This window comes from Sorex araneus, chromosome 10 (assembly GCF_027595985.1).
Source record: "Sorex araneus isolate mSorAra2 chromosome 10, mSorAra2.pri, whole genome shotgun sequence".
NCBI classification, from domain to species: domain Eukaryota; kingdom Metazoa; phylum Chordata; class Mammalia; order Eulipotyphla; family Soricidae; genus Sorex; species Sorex araneus.
This window is the reverse complement of record NC_073311.1, coordinates 48509581-48529571: the sequence shown is the minus strand read 5'-3', so window position 1 is coordinate 48529571 and position 19991 is coordinate 48509581. Positions and strand designations below refer to the sequence as shown.

Genomic DNA, 19991 nt, shown 5'->3' with positions numbered 1-19991 from the left:
GGCCCCATGGTGGAACCTGCGCTCCACATCGAGTCTGAGTTAAACACGTTAGAACTCTGCCCGCTGCCGCCACCCTCATGAGGCCCACTTCGGACCCTGTGCTCTGCGGCTGGTGAGTACCCGAGGGGCGTCCACATTCCCTCACACAGGAACGTCACAAGCCATGGGCTGCTCAGAGTGCTGGGCTGCCGTCCCCTGCAAGCGCCATCCTGGCCCGAACTCTGCCCATCGATCCTATTGTTATTATTTTTTTCTTTTTAGGTCACACCCGGCAATGCACAGGGGTTACTCCTGGCTCTGCACTTAGGAATTACCCCTGGCGGTGCTCAGGGGACCATATGGGATGCTGGGACTCAAACCCGGGTCGGCCGTGTGCAAGGCAAATGCCCTACCCACTGTGCTATCACTCCAGCCCCCATCGATCCTATTATTTTAAAAAATATTTTATTGTGTTATGCTTTCCGCCAACTTGACACAAACCACAAGATTTTTTTTTTTTGACTGAACATGTTAGCCTGGAATCAGTGCTACTCAGCCCGAGTGCAGTCTCTTTACAAATGTTTGACTTGACACGGTGTGAAACCGATTTGTCGTGCTGTAGAATTCTTCAAGTTTTGCTCTTTTTCTGGGCTAACAACCCATAGTTCCATCTGCAAGGCTGAGTCGGGGCAGTGAGCCACGGCCGTCACGGTGCTGCGCGCTCTGCACCAGGCTTCACCTCCCCTCCTGCTCACCAAAGGCCCGCCTGCATCTTCCGGTGAGGATGGCATGAGGTCAGCAAGCTGCTCGCAGCTGGGAGTTTCTGCAGCCAGTGGCTTCTGTTGTGAAAGGAGAACGTGAAAAACAGCAGCGCACCGAGACCCTCGGCATAGGTTAACGCCCCATCACAAACCTCTCTGCAGCTTGAGAGTGAAAAACGGCGTGTCCCATGGTTGGAAGACGGGCAGAGAAGTGACACGGCCTCACTTAGTGTGCAGGAGCTAGTGTCCCCACGAGTCAGGCAAAGGGAAGAGGCCGTTTCATCATGCGGGAAGCGCTCCTGTACACGTGCAGACATCTTTGCCATCAAGGAGCTGTGAGGCTGCAGTTGTGCCTCCTCACGCTACTGAAACTCCCCAGGACGTGTGCGGGAGACCCAGGGCTCGGTGCACTTGCTCTAACAGTGCCAGTGAGGTAAGCTCGTATGTATGGCAGAGCATAGAGACATTCATCAGAGGTCCAGTCAACACGTGGATTCCTCTGGGCACAGGCCAGATGGTGCTGCTGCTTTTGGGTGGAAATGGGACAGGCTTGAAATCCAGCCTTTCTAGGATCCAAGAGCACTCAGGAAATAGTAGTGTATGATTAATTTGTAATTGTGGTAACAGGCCTGGTTGCCATTAGCATGGTTCCAAGACTGGCTTCTAAACTGCCTGATTCTCCTGGCAAGAGTATTGCTGCTTGAACAGTGCACTGCAGATTTGTCCATCCTGGACACCTGGTCCTCTTGGCATGGCCCAGAGTGCCCTCTGAGCACAGAGCTGGGAACTCTGGGTCCCGAATAAAAAGGATTTGTTTTTTTGGGCTTTTTGGGTCACACCCGGCGATGCACAGGTTCCTCAGTGCAGAGAATCACTCCTGGCGGTGCTTGGGGGACCATATGGGATGCTGGGGACCAAACCCAGCAGTGTGCAAGGCAAATGCCTCCCCGCTGTCCTATCGCTCCAGCCTCCCAAAAGGATTTTTTTTGGGGGGTCACACCCAGCGATGCACAAGGGTTACTCCTGGCTCTGTACTCAGGAATCACTCCTGGCGGTGCTCAGGGGACCATATAGGATGCTGGGAATTGAACCTGGGTCGGCCGCGTGCAAGGCAAACGCCCTACCCGCTGTGCTGTTGCTCCAGCCCCCCCAAAGGATTCTTGACCTTAAGATTATGCTCTGGGCCGGAGAGACAGTACAGAGGGTAGGACACTCCTGCTGCCTGTGGCCCGGCTGGATTCCATTCCCCAGCACTGTGCAGAGCCAGCAGGAAGCCTTGAGCACAGCTGGGTGTTTGGGTGGCCCCCAAACCAGGATAAAGCTCCAAGGCACCCAGTGACTTGCCTCCCATGGGAAGGCTGTACTTGCTTCTCAGTACAGCTGAGCACTTTCCCAGAGGCCCAGGCACAATAGCTACGCGCAGAGCAGACTATTCCCACAAACATTTGCACAGGCTCAAGTGGACAAATGTGGCTGGATGCTCAGAATTTTGGAAATGTTTTAACACTCTTCTGGTTTGTTTCTGGGTCACACCCAGCTACACTTGGGGTTCACTCCTGGAGGAACCTGGGGTATCGTGTGAGGTGCCAGGGATGCCAGCTCAGCTGCATGCAAGGCAAGTGTCCAACCCACTGTACTCTCTGGTCCCCGATGCTGTAAATGCCGCGTTGGACGTCCTTGCAGTGTGGGAAGGAGTCGGCAGTGGTGCGTGGAAGGCAGACGAAGCTCTGAAGGCATTCATCACTCTAGCAGACTCTGCCGATCAACAGGGTTACAAGGTACAGCTGCTTGGGAGACTGCCAGGGAGGCACAGCGATGGAGACCATACTGAGCTTGAGGCCGGAGAGGTTTCCAATGAGGAACTGATCAAACAATCCCACAAACAGAAAGGACTTTGAGACTGGGAAGAAGCTATACCTGAGGCATCAAGAAACATTCTCGCAGTTACACGGGGGAGGTGTTTGCTACTGTCAGCCATACCCCACCAAGGTTAAACAACGGAGTTTACTGCAGGGAATTCTAAGAGCAGACAGCTACAGCACGCTCCTCTTTACCAAGGGAGAAAAGTCATGGTGAAAACCCGTCTTACCCGTTTTTTACTGTGATATGAAAAATGAGAGAACACTTTGTTCTTTTGCCCAACGGTATGCAAATATAAGGTATCTGAGTGTACTGAAGGTTGGGTTCACTGTGTTTAGTTGGTTATACGTATAAATAGGCACTACAGAGTATTTCCAGGTTATATTGGACTTATGGGTGGGTAAAAAGATTGTATATGGGGGCTGGTGCGATAGCACAGTGGGTAGGGCGTAGGGCGTTTGCCTTGCATGCGGCCAACCCGGGTTCGAATCCCAGCATCCCATACGGTCCCCTGAGCACCGCCAGGAGTAATTCCTGAGTGCAGAGCCAGGAGTAACCCCTGTGCATCGCCAGGTATGACCAAAAAAGCAAAAAAAAAAAAAAAAAAAAAAAAGATTGTATATATAATTTGAGTCTTTGTCTCACATTGGCATGAGAATAATGGTCTAACATAATAAGCCCCGAGACAGCCCTACTTTGGAGGAAGTTAGCGAGACTGGCATTTTGCTTGGTGGCTGGGTAGAATTCATCAGTGATGCTGTCCAGTTCTGGGCTTTAGTTTATTATTTCTAAAACAGTGATTCGATCTTTTTCTCAATCTGTTCTGGTTTTCTAGCTCAAGATGGGTAGGCTGTTTTTAGGAATTTATTTTCTTTTTCCAGGATATTTAATTTGGTAGTCTGTAACTGTAGTCTTTTATGATCTTTTGTTATTTCTGTGGTATTGTAATATCGACTTTGATTCCTTTCTCTTAAACGTTTGTCAGTTTTGTTCAGAAACTGGTCTTTTCAGGCGCTGGAGCCATAGTACAATGGGTAGGGCATTTGCCTTGCACACAGCCAAACTGGGTTCGATTCCTGGCATTCTGTATGGTTCTCTGAACATCTCCAGGAGCAATTCCTGAGTGCAGAGCCAGGAGTAACCCCTGAGCATTGATGGGTGTGACCCCAAAACAAAACCCAACAAATTTGGCCTTTTCAGTCTTCATTTCTCCTCTGACCTTTTGGAGCTGTTTCTTTTCATCTGTTTTGGGGTACTCAGAGGACCGTATATGGTGCTGGCTGGATGCAAGGCAAGTACCTTAACTCTCCCTGGTCCCTCTCTATCCTTTTTATAGAGGTGTAATAGTTTATTTTAGGTCTCTGTTCCTTGATATAGGTGTTTATAAGCATCCTTTAGAACCACTTGTTACTTCATCCATAAGTTTTGGTACATTTTCATTTGACTCAAAGGTTTTCGAGTCATTGTTTAATCTCCACATATTTGGGAATTTTCAAGTTTTCTTATGATTGACTCCCAGTTTCGTATCACTTTGGTTGCAAAAGATGCTTACTTTTTTTTTTTTTGCTTTTTGGGTCACACCCAGTGATGCTCAGGGGTTATTCCTGGCTTTGCACTCAGGAATTACTCCTGGCGGTGCTTGGGGGACCATATGGGATGCCGGGGATCGAACCCAGGTCAGCTGCGTGCAAGGCAAACGCCCTACCCACTGTGCTATCGCTCCGGCCCCTTCTGTTTTTGGATCATACCTGGTGGTGCTCAGAGTTCACGCCTAATAATGCCCCGGGGAACATATGTGATGACAGGGATTAAACCTAGGTAGGCTGTGAGAGACAAGCACCTTATCTGCTGTACTAACTCTCTGGCCCCAAATGAGACTAACTTTCCTTCTGCAGTGCACAGGATCAAACCCAGGGCTTCACACGTTCAGGACAAGTTTTCTACCACTGAGCTACAGCGCTGGCCTAAGACCCAGGTATTTCCATCATGGCTTAAGGCTGTGTTTGTGGGATGACTTATGATCCAGCCACGTGTGCTTGAGAAGTGCATGGAATCTGTTGCTTATTTCTCCCTTTAGATGTTCCTTCGCTCGGTTTGTAAATCTTTATCACTACACGGTGCCTCTTATTAGGAACACTGACCCCCAAGTGGTACTAAGAACACTTCTGAATCACGAGCAGTCGGTCAGCGCTCTAGGCAGGAGAGTTCCGGCCACGGCCTGTTTGTGCTGCACCGTACAACCTTAGTCAGATCATTTTCCAAAAACCCTTTTAATTTGGGAGGGTGGTTCAGAAGGTGCTTGGGGACCATGAGGTGCTGGGAATCACCCCCAAGGCTGCCACACACAGAGCACGTGCTCTGGCCTTTTGAGTATCTCCCCCCGCCCCCAAACCTTTGTTATCCTTTTCAGAGAAGGCAGCAGGAGTCTCTACTCTGTGAATTCCCATCACACGCACTGGCCTCGTTTCTGCCGCCACCACATGGCAGGAAGGAATGTCAGGTCACAGCCATGAATTTGTTCCAGTCACTGCACGAAATACTTCAGGCTGCTTTTGAACCTCTGGGTTACGGTAAAAAGGAAACCGTGAAACTGGTCTCGCTACGACTCCATCGGTGCATCCGAGCCCCGGCTCCCCAAAGGGCCGTTCACTGATGAACTTCTTGCATTCCCGAGAACAAGCCTTTCTCTTCTTCCAAACGTCTCATTTACTACAACAAAAAAAGAAGTCACTGAACTAAATCTATGACATACAATGACACTACAAGGTAGGAACGAGTTTCTCTACGCCGGATCTTATGTTTTTGGAATGTATTCATGAAAATAGGAGTAATTCATGTTTGGGGTGGGGGAGCACTAAAGATCTGAGCATCTCCCTGGTCCTGAGGCAGGTTTTAAGTGGAACAGAGAGGGACCAACTCAGAAATGTCCGCTCATGCTCAGAATGAAGTTGCTTTCACTGATCACTCCTACTTTCTTAGCCTTGACCAGTTTTTCTGGGATGAGTGGTTCGATGTGAGGGCACCTAGCCCCTAATACTAGTCCCCCCTACCTCCGCCATCCTAGAGTTGCCTGATCCACCCTGCAAATATCCCACCACCCCTGTCCTTTACTCTAATTCTGCTTCTGTTCTCTCCCTAAGTCCATGTGCACGCACAGTCTCGGCTGGATGAGCTCTGGACCTGCTCAGCCCGTGCCCGGTCACCCAGACAAAGCAGCATGTGGATATTCTTACCTGAAGAGATGGTGCTGATGTCCCAGACCCGAAGCCCTTCTTTCTGACCTCCAAAAGCATAAACAAACGGCAAATCTGGGCAACATGAAGAGCAGAAGAGAACTCCCTGGGGAGGAGAGAGCAGAGTGGGATTTCAGCACGTGAGCCGCGAAGGGGCACCGAGTGTGCATGTGGACTATCCGGGTCACCACATGGGGTGCATGGGACTGAGCCCAGGCTGGCCGCGTGCAAGTGCCCTAGCCGCTGGACTAGCACCCAGGCCCCCAGCCGGCAGCGCTGGGACGAACTGGGGCGTCTCACACGCGGAGCGCGCCCTCAGCCCCCCAGGCTTCCCATCCCTACACACCAGCTTCGGGATCGAGCCTGTGATTTCACCGGGGTGGGGGCTGGCCACACCCAGGGACAGGACCTTAACCCCTGTACTCTGTGGCCGCCTCCAGGGCCTGGAACAGAGCAAACGCTCAACTGTTTGCTGGACCGCCAGTTACTTAAGAGCTGCATCTGTGGGCCACACACGCGAGGCCGCCCGCCACGCTGAGCGTGCTGGAGCCAGAGACCCTGAGTTGCTCCCGAGTCCTCAGAACTAGTTATGGTAAGTGTGACCGATAACTGCTTCCCAGAGTTATAAAGGGATTTTAGAGGGGGGAGGGGCGAGGCCCATGTTCCTTCCATCAGTGGTTAGTTACTTCAGTTGAAAAACAAACCAGGCCTGGGGGCTGGAGCGATAGCACAGCGGGTAGGGCGTTTGCCTTGCACGCAGCCGACCCGGGTTTGAATCCCAGCATCCCATATGGTCCCCTGAGCACCGCCAGGAGTAATTCCTGAGTGTAGAACCAGGAGTAATCCTTGTGCATCGCCGGGTGTGACCCAAAAATAAATTAAAAAAAAAAAAAACCACCATCAGGCCCAACAGTCTGATTTTCTTCAGGACTTTCCTAAGTCAGAAAGAAAACCCCAATGAAATTCAACAGTTATTCTCCCCAACAAATGCAAATTCTTTGTTTTTTTGGGCCACATTACGGAGGTGCTCAGGGACCATGCAGAGCTGGGGGTAAAACCTGGGATTTTGCACACTCTAGGCCACCTACCCCCTTGGCCCCAAGCAGTCTTTAAGGCAAAGATTCTTGCCCCCTCCCCGGTACGTTCAGGGATCATTCCTGGCACTGACAGGGGAGCAGATGCAGTCCTGGGGGTTGAACCCGGTTCAGCTGTCCACAAGACAAGTGCCCGACCCGCTGTGCCACCGCCCCAGGCCCAAGGCAAGACACGTGAGAGAAGACAAACAGTCCAGGCCGGAAACGAGCCGCGAACAGCCGCCCGGGAGAGGCTTACCATTTTCATGTCTCTGGAGTGAACCAGGCTCGGCCGGTCTCCCAGTATATCCCAGATCTTCACATACTTGTCTGCGGATGCCGTGACAAGGCAGCCCTTGACCTGACTGCTGAGATCAAGCCCTAAGGGGAAAGGGGAGAGGCGGTCAGGGCGGCTCCCTCTGAGGGACGCATCTGCTTCGGAGTAAGTTCACAGAAAGACAGTGTTACTCTTGCTCACCAGAGATCTCATCATTGTGCGCATTGAGTGTAAAAATGGGCTTATCTGAGCGGGCATCCAAGTTATACACAAAACCATCATCTGTACTGGCCTGAAAAAAGGAAAAGACAGGCAGGATCAGGCAACACGACAACGAAACTTGGCGTTAGTTAAGTGGGGTCAATTGGGGAAAATCAGCCCCACATATATGGGGCCCTATGCAGTTCATTAGAAAGTCACAGACATAAAGAATGTCTGCATGAGTCTCCCAAGCTTGGGCCCAATCTGCTGCTGTGTCCACTGAGCCGCTGGAACGTGATCTGGGCTTTTGGACCATAGCCAGAGGTGCTCAGGGCCACTCAGGGCACTGCCTGCTGAGCCATACACGGCGACGGGGCCTGAACCTGGGCTGGCCACGTACAAGGCAAGCGCCCTGCCCTCTGTCCCATCGCTCTGGCCCTCCCAACCCCTTTATGAAGGAAATCACTTCATAAAGGCACACAGGTTAAAGTGCTTGCCTTGTGGGTGCCAAAGCTGGCTTGTTCACTGGCACCACGAATGGCCCTGAGGGCTGCCAGGATTGATCCCTGAACACAGAGCCAAGAGCAGCCCCCCTCAAACAAAAGCAACATGAAACCTTTCAGGGGTGGAGTAAAATACAGTGCTTGCCTGCCAAACGGCCGACCCAGGTTCGAGCCCTGAAACCACATACTGCACCCCTGAGCTTTGCTAAGTGTGATCCCCAAACAAACAACAAAACCTTCCTCCTAAATATCTACAATATCTTTCATCTCCCCTGCTGGGATATTCCACGACCGGGCAGGTCAGTGGACTCGATGGAAGCGGCACGACGACCGTCCTACAGACGCAGGGCCTTCCCAGAGGGTCTTCACTGTCTTGCTCCCTGGGAGGCCGCTGCATGGCGGCCGGCATTCCCATTTCAGGAGCTCTATGTCAATACCACGGGGCTACAGGCCTCTTCTAACCATAAACAACGCTTAGCACGGGGAAAACAACAAAAGCAAACCAATGCAATAGATTCATGAGAACTCATCACTAACGTCGAATTCCGGAAGGGCTGACATCAGCAAAATCATTTACACGTTCTCTCTCCTGTGGATAACTGTCCTCCTGTTGAAAGCCAGTCCTGGGAGGTCTGGATATAGCAAACACCAGCACACGCTTACCAGGAAATGGCACGGCGAGAAGTGATTCCACGTCACTCTCTCGATCTGCCCGCTGAAGCGCCACATGCGGTGACTGTCCTCTGGGCTCCGGCAGTCGTACAGCGCTACGGACCTACGGGACAACTGGGTGTGAAGATGGCACTTTTGTGTGTGTGTGTGGGGGGGGGGGGGTGTATGCACGCGGAGGGGAGGGGGGCCCTGCACACTTGGTGGTGTGTGGGACGGAGCCAGGCAGGCCACACGCGAGGTGCCTCACCTTCAGTCCTAGCTCTCTGGCCCTACACTCTAATGTAGAACCACAGACAGATTCACTTAAAGGTTTTCAAAGGACCTTAACTGAAAATTTTACTAAATAAATGACTAAAAATTCAAAACCAGAGGAACATCTTAGTATTCTGAGCACCAAGTGGTATTTTCAGAATCAGCTGCATTTTTTGGTTCATTCATTGTATTGCTGGGGCCACAACTGTCCATGCCCTGGGCTGCTCCCGGCTCAGTGTTCAGAGAACCACATGGTGCTGGACCTCGCCTCCTGATCTCTCTCTCTCTCTCTCTCTCTCTCTCTCTCTCACACACACACACACACACACACACACACACCACCACCACCACCACCACCACCACCACCACCACCACCACCACCACCACCACACACAGTGCTCTCCTGCTGACCCACATGCCCGACAGAAACCATTCCTGGAGTGCTTTCTTACTTATCGTATGATCCAGAAATCAGAGTCTGTGCTTCAAACGGATGGAACTGAAGAGTCTGTACCTGAGAGGAGGAAGCAGAGATGAACAGGCTTGTGTAAAAGACGCACTTGCCCTCACTTGAACTCAATCAGCAGTTGTGTCCCCTTAGCCGCCGGAATGTGTTGTCTGGGCAAAATGGCCTGATTCTTTTTTTTTTCCTTTTTGAGTCACACCCGGCATTGCATAGGGGTTACTCCTGGTTCATGCACTCAGGAATTACTCTTGGTGGCGATGCTCAGGGGACCATAAGGGATGTTGGGAATCGAACACAGGTCGGCTACATGCAAGACAAATGCCCTCCCCGCTATGCTATCACTCTAGTCCCAATATGGCCTAATTCTTGACGTGGCACTATTTCTCTAAGTTTTTCTGTGATGTCCCACAATTAGATTCCAGAGTTATACTGTAACAGATGTTAAATTTCTCCCCCTTGCCCATTTTTTTTCTTTGTTGTTATTTCTTTTGTTTGGGATTGTACCCAGAAGGGCTCAGGGCTGACTCCTGGCTCTGCACTCAGGACCACTCCTGGCGGGTTTGGAGGACCTTGGTGTGGGGCCAGGGACTGAACCCAGATCGGCTGTGTACGAGGTAAACAACCTACCTACTATACAATTTATTACTGCTGTGGTCCCAGATCTGTTAAATTCCTTGAATCCCCGAGAGACCTTACAAGGCACTAACATTTCTAGTCACTGATTCTCTGCACCCATTTCTGCGTCTCTAAGAATGGAAAGTACCATAAACTGACCGTGAGCATCCACATTAGACAGCCCGTCAAAACTCGAATCCAGCAAACCCATGTACAAATGTCCGGGGTCATCTGTAGACCTTGTCCCGGACTCCAGAATCCCTCCCCCACAGGCCGGCGTACCTTGTCTGTGTGCACAGCAAGGCTGGCTGCCGGCTTGCCCACGGCCATGTCCCACAGGATCACGGTGCTGTCCGCGGAAGCACTCGCAAGCACGTTTCTTAGGAAGAGAGGAAACCGTCAGGCGGCCTCTTACAAACCAGGAGCGCTAGATACAGGAATTCATTTATAATGGCACCAAAGGTGGTGAAATAGTTAAGAATTTAACAAAACAGCTCTCAATACAGGGGCTGGAGTGACAGTACAGTGGGTAGGGTGTTTGCCCTACACACAGTAGACTCAGGTTGATCCCCAACATCCCCGATGGTCCCCCGAGCACTGCCAGGAGTAATCCCTGAGCACTGCCAGGAGTAATCCCTGAGCATTGCTGGGTGTGACGCAAAAAGCCCAAACCAAAAACAACACCCACTTCTCCCCAAAAAAACCCTCTTGAGATGATGGACACTTGATTAAACAATCTCCTCCACTTTTAAACTATTTTATTTAACTATTATTTTTGCTTTTTGGGTCACATCCGGCAATGCTCAGGGGTTACTCCTGGCTCTGCACTCAGGAATTACTCCTGGTGGTGCTTGGGGGACCATATGGGATGCCGGGAATCAAACCCAGGCCGCCTGTGTGCAAGGCAAACTCCCGCCCCACTCTACTACTGCTCTGGCCCCAACCCCCTTTTTAGTATTTTTTTTTCTTTCTGGTTCACACCCCTCGATGCACAGGGGTTACTCCTGGCTCTGCACTCAGGAATTACTCCTGGTGGTGCTCAGGGGACCATATGGGATGCTGGGAATCGAACCCGGGCCGGCCTGTCCAAGGCAAACGGCCTACCAGCCGTGCTATCGCTTCAGCCCCCCAGCCCCCTTTATAAAAGGGGCCTGTTAATGTTCCTCCAAATGCTACAGGAGATGACAGAGTCAGCCGGCAGCAGCACAGTCACGATGGGAAAGCTTGGAACAACGCTGTCCTACCTGATAAGTCTGTTCCAGGAGAGGTCAAGGACAGCCTCCGAGTGCCCCTCCGCGGTCGTGGAGCCCTGTAACAAGGGGCTCGTCACTCTCGGAGGGAGAACTCCCTCCTGCCTACTCATTTACCACACCTGAAGTTCCTTAAGTCTCAGTATTACTGTTTTGATCTTCGTAAACCTGCCCTAAGACCTAAAGAAGCATCTTCCCTCTGTCCCAGAGATCTGCACAAATATTCTTACAGGGGAGAAACTACCATAGTTCTCCATTTAGGAGCATTATATTCTCACAAATATCCCCACCCCAACCTTAATAAGCTACAGAAATGAACACATGGACATTTATGATTTACTTGACTTTGGGGTGACACCTGACAGTGCTCAGGGGACTCTCCGTGGTGGTGGGGATCCTTAACTCCTGTACTATCATACTGGCCCCTAACATATATTTAAATCTAGTAAGTAAAGGCTAAACAGAATTCTAAAATCTAAAACTTGCCCAGTGCTGGAAAAAACTATCATCTATAAAGTAGAATATCCCAGTAATTTGTTTTCTGTAATACGTAACACATTAGGAGCACATAATGCTACTGATTCGTTAAGAATACATCATGCTTCATGCAGCCAGAAGCAATGTTTTTGTCAGATGGGCTTTTCAAGAGGCGACACAGCAGCAGCTGCCCGGCTGGTAACCCTGCTCCACGCCACGGGCATTTCAGTCGGTACTAACTTGCCTTCTTTCCTTTCTTCTTCTTCTTCTTTGAGGGCTTGCTCCCGAGCGTGAAGACTGGCTCCAGAGTGTCGACTATGTCCAGGTCCCACACTTCAATCACGGAGGTCATGTTTCCCACAGCAATATAGTTTCCTACAGGCGGAAATGGGTGCGGGGTGGTGGGTTGAATAAAAAAAAAACAAAAAAAACAAACCCACAAAACCCCCCCCCAAAAAAAACAAAACCGACATTAAGGAAGTAATGGCCCAGCACAGTCTCCCCACATGCGGTTAAATACAGAGACTACTGAAGATCTTGAGCAGGCTCTAGTGTCTTTTTCTTTTGTGGTGCTGGGGATAAAACCCCAGTCTCAGGCAAGGGGGTCGGCATTTTTGCCGAGCTCCATCCCTGCCCCCTGCAGCCTGCGTTTCCAAGCCGCTCAGAACTCAGGTACCCCCTGTGCCCCTCAGGCCTCGGACAGGTCAGGAGGACAGAAACGCCCTCCTGCCTTCATGAGTCGCTTTGAGAATGAGGCCTGCTCAGATGAGGTCAAACTACACAAAGGAGGCGCCTTGCCAGCTCAGTCCCCCGGAGTAAGGACGAGAACCAGGGCAACTCATCATCGGTCACGGTGGCTAATGAGGACCGACTCGAAACCTAATTACTGTCTTCGAGGTCTGAGTGCTAGGATGGCACACGACAGACTTGGGTTCGAGCCCCAGCACCCCGTATGTTCCCTCGAGCACTGTAAGGTGTGTTCCCTGAGCGCAGAGCCCTGAGAACCGCTGGGTGCGGCCCCCAAACCAAACCAACAAACCGAACCAAAATCAAAACTTTATTATCCTCCTTTTGGTTTTACTTGACATTTTCTTCTTTCCCCCCCAGTGCTGGGGATTGGCACGCAAGGGTTCCACACCTCGGGACGCGTTCTCCACCACTCAGCTATACCCCAGCCCTTATTTGAAGTTTTCTGTAGCTAAACGCTGGCTGGTAAGACCAGACACCTAATCCCACCAGACACCTAATCCCACCTATACAGATCTGCAGTCCCCCTGCCTCCAGTGAGGCGCTAGCTATTTCCACTACTTTTTTCTTCAGTCTATGGAAAGTCTGAAGACATAGAGACCTATCAATTAAGTGATTATGGTTTTTGTTTGTTTGGGGGCCATACCTAACAGTACTCAGGGCTTATTCCTGGTGGTGCTCAGGTGACCACATACCATGCTAGGGGATAGAACCCAGGTCGGCTGCAGGAAAGGCTATCTGCTGAACTACTGCGCCTGCCCAAGTGATTACTGTTTGTCTACACTAACAGTAACTGAACCGGGGCTTCAGACATGCAAGGTACATGCTCGACTCTATGCTGCATCCCTGTCCCCACCGACTGTATTCTAATACAGAACTCCTAACTTCATAAAGCAACAACCCAATGCACACACAGGAACAGGAATCATTATCACTGGTTTTGTTTTTCTCATTACCAGTAGAATCATCTGGACTCGGATCAAAATTCAGCCATTCGGTACTCAGAGGGTATGCAGACAACAGTATATCATGGTGCACATAAAAAGAATCTTCTTCTTGATTGTAAACTGCAAAAATTGAGAAAAGATTTTATTGCATCACAATAAGAAATCACATCTCACTCAAAAAACCGAATTCTGTTAAACCCACAGGAGCCATGAACTTCAAGGGCGACTTATCTGATGGCATGAAAGGGACTCCAAAGTTATTACAGCCAGGCAGAAATTCTGCACCGCTAGTACAGAACCATCACCTGGTGTGTGTAAAGGAAGAACTGGCCTTGGCCTGAATATCCAGCTACACACCTACTGGGTAGAATGGGCCAGCATCTGGCTCACACGTCACCAAATGCACTTGCACACAAGCTCTTCATTAACGATTCTAACTATAAAGGTCTATTTGGTAATAAATCAGGACAACACAAAACAGCATGAGAAAGAAAAATTATCTCTAGCAGGATTTGGTACCTACTAATTCACCACAGTTATTACGTCAGTGTCATTTAGAGGAGCTTTCAGCATAAGGGATGGATTTCATTTACCGTGCACCTCCAAATTGCACTGGTCCTGTTCAGCTCTGCCACAAACCACGAGGTTGTCAGTGGGCTTGATCACGAAATCTTCCTGCTCATATTGTTCCTAAGGGGAGAGGGGAAACGTCACTGCCCAGAGCGGGTGCGTGGTCGGACTGTCCAGACACCCGAGGAACACCGCTGCAAAGGCCGTGTGGATACTCACCGTATCCTTCAGGGTGACGTAAGGATCCTGCTCGTTGCTTCCATATACTGTAAGACCCATGAGAGACTCACCAAGAGTTTCGGTATCTGTTAAGAATTCAAAAACTGAAGTGAATGAAACTAATTTCAACAAATGTACTTTTCTCTAAGGTATGTCATTTCTCACTGAGACCCTACTGAGTAGTTCATTAATTGAGTCGTCCATCTGGGTACTAACGGGAAAGTTCAGTCTTCCGTTAAGGATTAAATCAAAGGGCTGGAGACAGCAGGGCAGGCAGGGCACTCACCTTGATGTGGCTGACCCAAGTTTAATCTGTGGCACCACATACGGTTCCCAGAGTACTGCCAGGAGTGACCCCTGGGCCTACAGCCAGAGGTAAGCCCTGAACACTGCTGGGTGGCCCCAAAACAATGAAATAAAATGAATGAAATCAAACATCAAGTCTATCCTTTTGAAAATCCAAGTTCTCCAGTCTGTTCCTGTAACCCTTATTCAAAAGTGCACAGAGCTTTGAGTTTCTGGCCATAAATTACCTCGAAACACCAACTCAACACAGAAAAGACAAGGGCCACCTGGCCAAGTCGGTGTGAATGACTGATGGCTTCAAGGAATGAAAGGTGTTTCTCTGCTTGGTGCTCATGTGTGCCATGAACTAAGAGTGGGGATAAAGCGCACCTTTTCACTAGGCAACTTCAAAGTTCTTGGTTTTTGTACTACCTCTCTGGCCTAGAAGTCTGAGAGGTTTTTTTTTTTTTTGGAGGGGGGGAGTGGAGGGGGTGATACCCAGTGGTTCTTGGGCGCTATTCCTGGCCCTGGCGTTGCTTGAGGGAACCATATGTGATGCTGGGGGTCAAAGGTGGCAAGTCTGCGTGCAATGACAGCACAGAGTAGCCTGAACACCGTAAAACCCATGAACAGGAAGACGCTTTTGTTTTCAGGTCAGAGCTGGTGGTGCTCAGGGCTTTCTCCTGGCTCAGTGCTCAGGAACCACTCCTGGTGCAGCCTCAGGGGACCCCTTGAGGTTTTGGGGATGGAACCTGGGTTCGCCATACCCCAGGCAAGTGCCTTATTCACTGTCCTCTCTCTGGCCCAGGGAGATACTCTGTGTCAGGAAAAGCGACCTTTAGCTTCTCACACTCCACTATCAGGAGACGGACTCTGCGGCCTCAGGTTAGTGGGTTCACGCTTGTTTTCTAAACCCATCCAGGCACTGTCCTGCCTCCCGACCCGAGTGGAGGTGCACTCTGACCTGGGTCACCATCGTCGTCGTATCTGTCCAAGTCGTACTCGGCCAGCTCATCGTCCTCCAGCGTCCTGTCGTCCTCCGGGTCTCCATCCTCCAGCTCCTGGGGCCGCGCCTCGGCACGGGCACTCTGCATGTTGCTGTCCGCCGGCTCCGCCACTTCCTCTTCATCGCTCCCAGCTTCTCTACGTGGATGAAGAGGGAGGGACGGTCACCCAATGTCACCATTCAGTAAAGAGGTCCCACCCCCACCCGGCCTAGTCATCAGGACTGTACTACCAACGTCAGCCTTCCTGAACTCACTCTAATTTTTCCTTTGCTTCAGCAATGAGACGTTTTATTTCTTCTTTACTGAGCTCTACCTGAAAAGAGAGAAGCGTTTCGTTATGATGCACGTAAAGAAACGATAACCAATCTTCACTGGCTACAAGTGCAGAAGACTGCTAGTAGAGGGCTAAAGGTGCTTACTTGCATACGGTTGATCTAGGTTCTATCCCTGGCACCACACATGGTCCCCCAGAGCCTTGTCAGGAGTGATCCCTGAGTGCAGAGGCAGGAGTAAGCCCTGAGCACTGTCAGGTATAACCCAACAGCCCCAAATAAGACGCTTGCAAGCTAATGTGAAACTGAACTTCAAGAGACCCTCAAGAACCACAAAGCAGGGCCAGGAGAGGTTCTGGCACATGGTGCCCCCAATCACCACCATGTGGGACCCCAACCCCCAGTAAAAGAATCACATCGACCCAGATTCTCTCATTTGTTTCACAGGCCCCTACAAATAAGAACCATGTTCAAAAAAAATCACGTTAGATTCTCTCCTGACACAAAACAGACTTGGGTCACCTGGCTTTAATGAGAGCTGATCTCCGTTTCTTCTAATAAAATAAAAAAAACATTATATTTAATAAACCCCCCCGGGGCACCCCAGAGGGCTGCGTGAGGTGCAACATCCAAGGTTGAGATCAGGACGATGGGGAGGGCCGGCGAGTGAAGATGGGTACAGAGGGCCCAAGGAACGGTGGAGGCGCTTTAGGCTATAAAACCCTAACATCAAAACCAAAACAACACCACCATGACACAATCCTGAGTCTCGCTAATATCACACGGCCAACAACAAGAGTTATAAATTCCACCAGTCAGCTAGGTGCTACCGTTAAGTTTAAGATTGAGGGCCTGGGAGACCGTACAGGGGTTAAGGCATCTGGGGACCGCTTTCCTCGGGGCTCCCTGTGGGGATTCTGAAACCAACCGCTGTGACCCTGCACCTCTATTTTTCCTAGGTCCACGCCAAGGGCTCTCCCGAGGCAGCTATGGCCATGTAAGATCCAATCCCAAGACTAAAATGACCACCGCTGAAATGATCATTCCACAATTTCTCCTTTCTGGCCAGAGGGTGAGCACAGCTGATAATGTACTTGTCTAGCACGCAGGTGAACTGAGCGCCATCTCTTGCATGGCACAGGATCCCCAAGAACCCCAGGAGGGAGCCGTGCGCAGAGCAGGATGGGTGGCCCAACCTCTCTGGGGAAAGGGGAAGGAAGCTCCTCGGTGACAAAAATCAACTACAGATTCATGGCAGGGATGAGTGACTCAATCACCCCCGCAATGAAAACTGGCCTCTAACGATATGGAAGCCTCTTGACAGGAATCAATCCATCTCCGCACAATTCAAGAAATTACGGTAACTCTATTGGCTTTCTGAGACTCCAGAACAAACTCAATCTTCCCAACAAACTCTTCCCATCCAGTATTTAAGCAGTGGTCCTCAGAGTTGTCTATACATGAGTGTCCCCTGGGAGACTCATTTTACAATATCAGGCAATGCTCCAGAGTAAGTCAAAATACTCGGGAGTTGGGGCACAGCAGCAGTATTTTTTTGTAGCTCCCCCGCAGTGGCTCCAAACTTGGATGGTGAGCCTTAGGAAGTGTCACTTCCTGCCACATTTTGTTTGTTTTTTGCAGCCCCCGCACCTTCCCCCTGCCAAGCCCACGGTACCATGGGACCAAACCCAAAGCGTGTGCTTTGCATGCTCATTTCCCCTCTCGCCTTCCGCTTCTCTCCCCTCCCGTTCTTTGGCAAGCGGGACGATGTTCTGTTCCCATCGTATACACACCCCCTGTATAGGCCAAACAACCGGCTGACTAGGTCATCCCACGGCAGTCGGTCCCCACGGCACTTACTCCCTGACAGCCGCGCGCTCAGCCGTCCGGGTGGGCTCAGGCCTCCGGGAAGCCCCGCTACCCCCCGCGGCGCCCTGGGCTCGGGGTCTCCATCTCGTGCAGGCTTCTCCTCCCGGGGTGTCACAGGGACCTCCCGCCCAGCCGCCGCCTTCACTGCTCGCTCGGACCCCTGCAAACACGGGGCGAGCAGCCCCGGGCCCGGCCCCGCCACCCCCTCCAGCCGGGGCCGCCCGGCCCCGCCACGTGCTCCCAGCCGCGCCCCAGCCGAGCGGGCCTCACCTTGTCGGGCGTCTCCTTGGCCACGCCGCGGCGGACCCAGGACACGCAGGTCACCTGGCGGCTGCGGTTCATGGTTACAGCCCAGGGACGGCCCGCAGCACACGGCCGGGAAGACGCGCCGACAGATCCGGGAGCGCCGGCTGCTGAGCAGTGCGCACGCGCGGGCGCCGCTTCCGGCGTCCCCGTTCTGACGTCATGTGGAGGCGCCGGACGGGAAGGGGCGGGGAAGGGGGCGGGGAGAGTGAGCCGTGGGCGGTGCCCGGAGGGGGCGGGTGGTGTAGTGGGCGGGGCCGGGCTGATCTCTGTCCTGATGTGGTTTGTGGGCGTGGTGGAGGCAAGAAACAAAATTAAGCAAATGAAAAACTAGTGACAATTGGAGCTGTGAGAGTCAAAGACAAATTCCCGCCCCCCTTTATTTTATTTGCAGCTCTGCAGACTTCAAGCTGACAACCCGGAGGGGTGTGTGTGTGTGTGTGTGTGTGTGTGTGTGTGTGTGTGTGGTGTGTGTGTGTGTGTGTGTGTGTAGGTGTAGGTGTGGAGAGAGGGTGTGTGTATTTTATGTGTGTATGTAGAGAGGGTATGTATATGTTGTGTGTGTTGAGGGATGTGTGTGTAGAGACGGTGTGTGTATCTAGTGTGTGTGTGAGGGGTGTGTGTGTAGAGAGGGCGTGTGTGGTGTGTGTAGTGTGTGTTGGTGTGTGTAGAGTGTATGTATGTTGTGTGCGAGGGGTGTGTGTAGAGAGAGGGGTGTGTGTGTGGAGTGTGTGTGTGTGATGAGAGGGTGGTGTGTAGAGAGGATGTGTGTATTGTGCGTGTGTGTAGAGAGGGTGTGTGGTGTGTGTGTGAGGGGTGTGTACGTAAATTGGGTATGTGTGTTGTGTGTGTGTAGAGAGAGTATGTGTGTTGTGTGTGAGAGGTGTGTGTGTGTGTGTAGAGAGAGAGAGGGTGTGTGTGCGTGCCTGCGTGTTTTCTTCTTCGCCCTCCCGCCCCCTCCACCTCCTGCCCACGTGTTTGATGTCAGGGTCTCTCCAGAATGAATCATCTCCTTCCCCATCTTCCCTTCCAGGCTGAATTTCTGCTTTTTCCGCTCCCCGCGTGGGTCAACACCTCTGCATGCAGAAATGTGACTCCACCTAGTGGACACTGCAGGAATTTTTCCGGACCGTGAAGATCTTTCCTTCCACGTGTGGTAGCAGCGTCCTTCTTTGCTTGTTCCCCACTCCATCCAGGTGGACATGGACCACCCAGCCGGGCAGCAGAACGTTGCAGCTGACCGACGCCTGTGATGGGCAGCCCGATAAGGATGCTGTGGGCGGAAGAGCTCACGAGCTAAGCTGGCTTGGAGCAGCTGGCGTGCAGAAAACACAGGAGCGGGGCCCAGAGGCCGGTCACTGTTGGCTCTGTGGCCGGGGGCTCATCAGACTCCTATGTACCCTGAGGCCCCGGACAGTGCCCAGACCCTGGCACAGCCCCACCAGACACCTGGGAACCCCATGGCACAGCTGAGAAGATGAGCTTTCACCTGAGGATCTCTAGGCCTTCCATCCAGATGGTCAGAACCAGGTCCTGAATCCAGAGCTGCTGCCTTCAGCTCTACCGTGGGGGCGCGGGGCGTGTTTCCGTGCTGTGCGGCCTCTTCAGTGCTACTGAGCCTCTCTGTGCCCTGCGTGTATTCTTTTTTTTTTAATTTTTATTTATTTATTTTTTTATTTTATCACCATGTGGAAAGTTACAGAGTTCTCAGGTTTATGTCTCAGTTATACCGTATTCAAACACCATCCCTTCACCAGTGCCCATATTCCACCACCAAAATCCCGGGTATACCCCCCGCCCCCCACCCCAACTGTATAACTGATGAATTTCACTTCATTTTCTCTTCACCTTGATTACGTTCCATATTTCAACACAAAACTCACTATTGTTGTGGGAGTTATAACCCCAAACAAGATAACCCTATTAAGGAAGCATTTGATAATTAGTTTTCCATTAAAAGATTGTATGTTTTCAGGTTTTAGAAAAGGCTCGGATGTGTCCCAGTCCCGAATCCCGGAGCCGTGTTAGTTGCTGCTCAGTGTCGCCTGGGCTCCATCTGGAGAAGGTGTGCAGGCTGCACCTCCTCCGTCCGGCTCCCCGGTGTTGTTGCCCCAATTCGGGTCCGGAGTATTTTCCGGGCCGCGTTGCTCACC

General features: G+C 51.4%; 1 protein-coding gene across 1 annotated transcript; it reads right to left on the bottom strand.

Annotated features, from left to right (window-relative positions):
- Positions 1 to 3221: 3221 nt before the first annotated feature.
- Positions 3222 to 17960, bottom strand: PWP1 (PWP1 homolog, endonuclein). Its single transcript, XM_055118206.1, has 15 exons — positions 17806 to 17960; positions 15649 to 15707; positions 15352 to 15530; positions 14103 to 14188; positions 13907 to 14003; positions 13323 to 13433; positions 11864 to 11994; positions 11137 to 11201; positions 10175 to 10271; positions 9264 to 9325; positions 8551 to 8662; positions 7385 to 7475; positions 7166 to 7287; positions 5834 to 5939; positions 3222 to 5309 (listed from the first exon to the last, which is right to left on the bottom strand). Exons 1-15 carry the CDS (start codon positions 17875 to 17877, stop codon positions 5200 to 5202), a joined length of 1500 nt encoding a protein of 499 aa, XP_054974181.1. The 5' UTR covers positions 17878 to 17960; the 3' UTR covers positions 3222 to 5199.
- Between the last annotated feature and the right edge of the window lie 2031 nt (positions 17961 to 19991).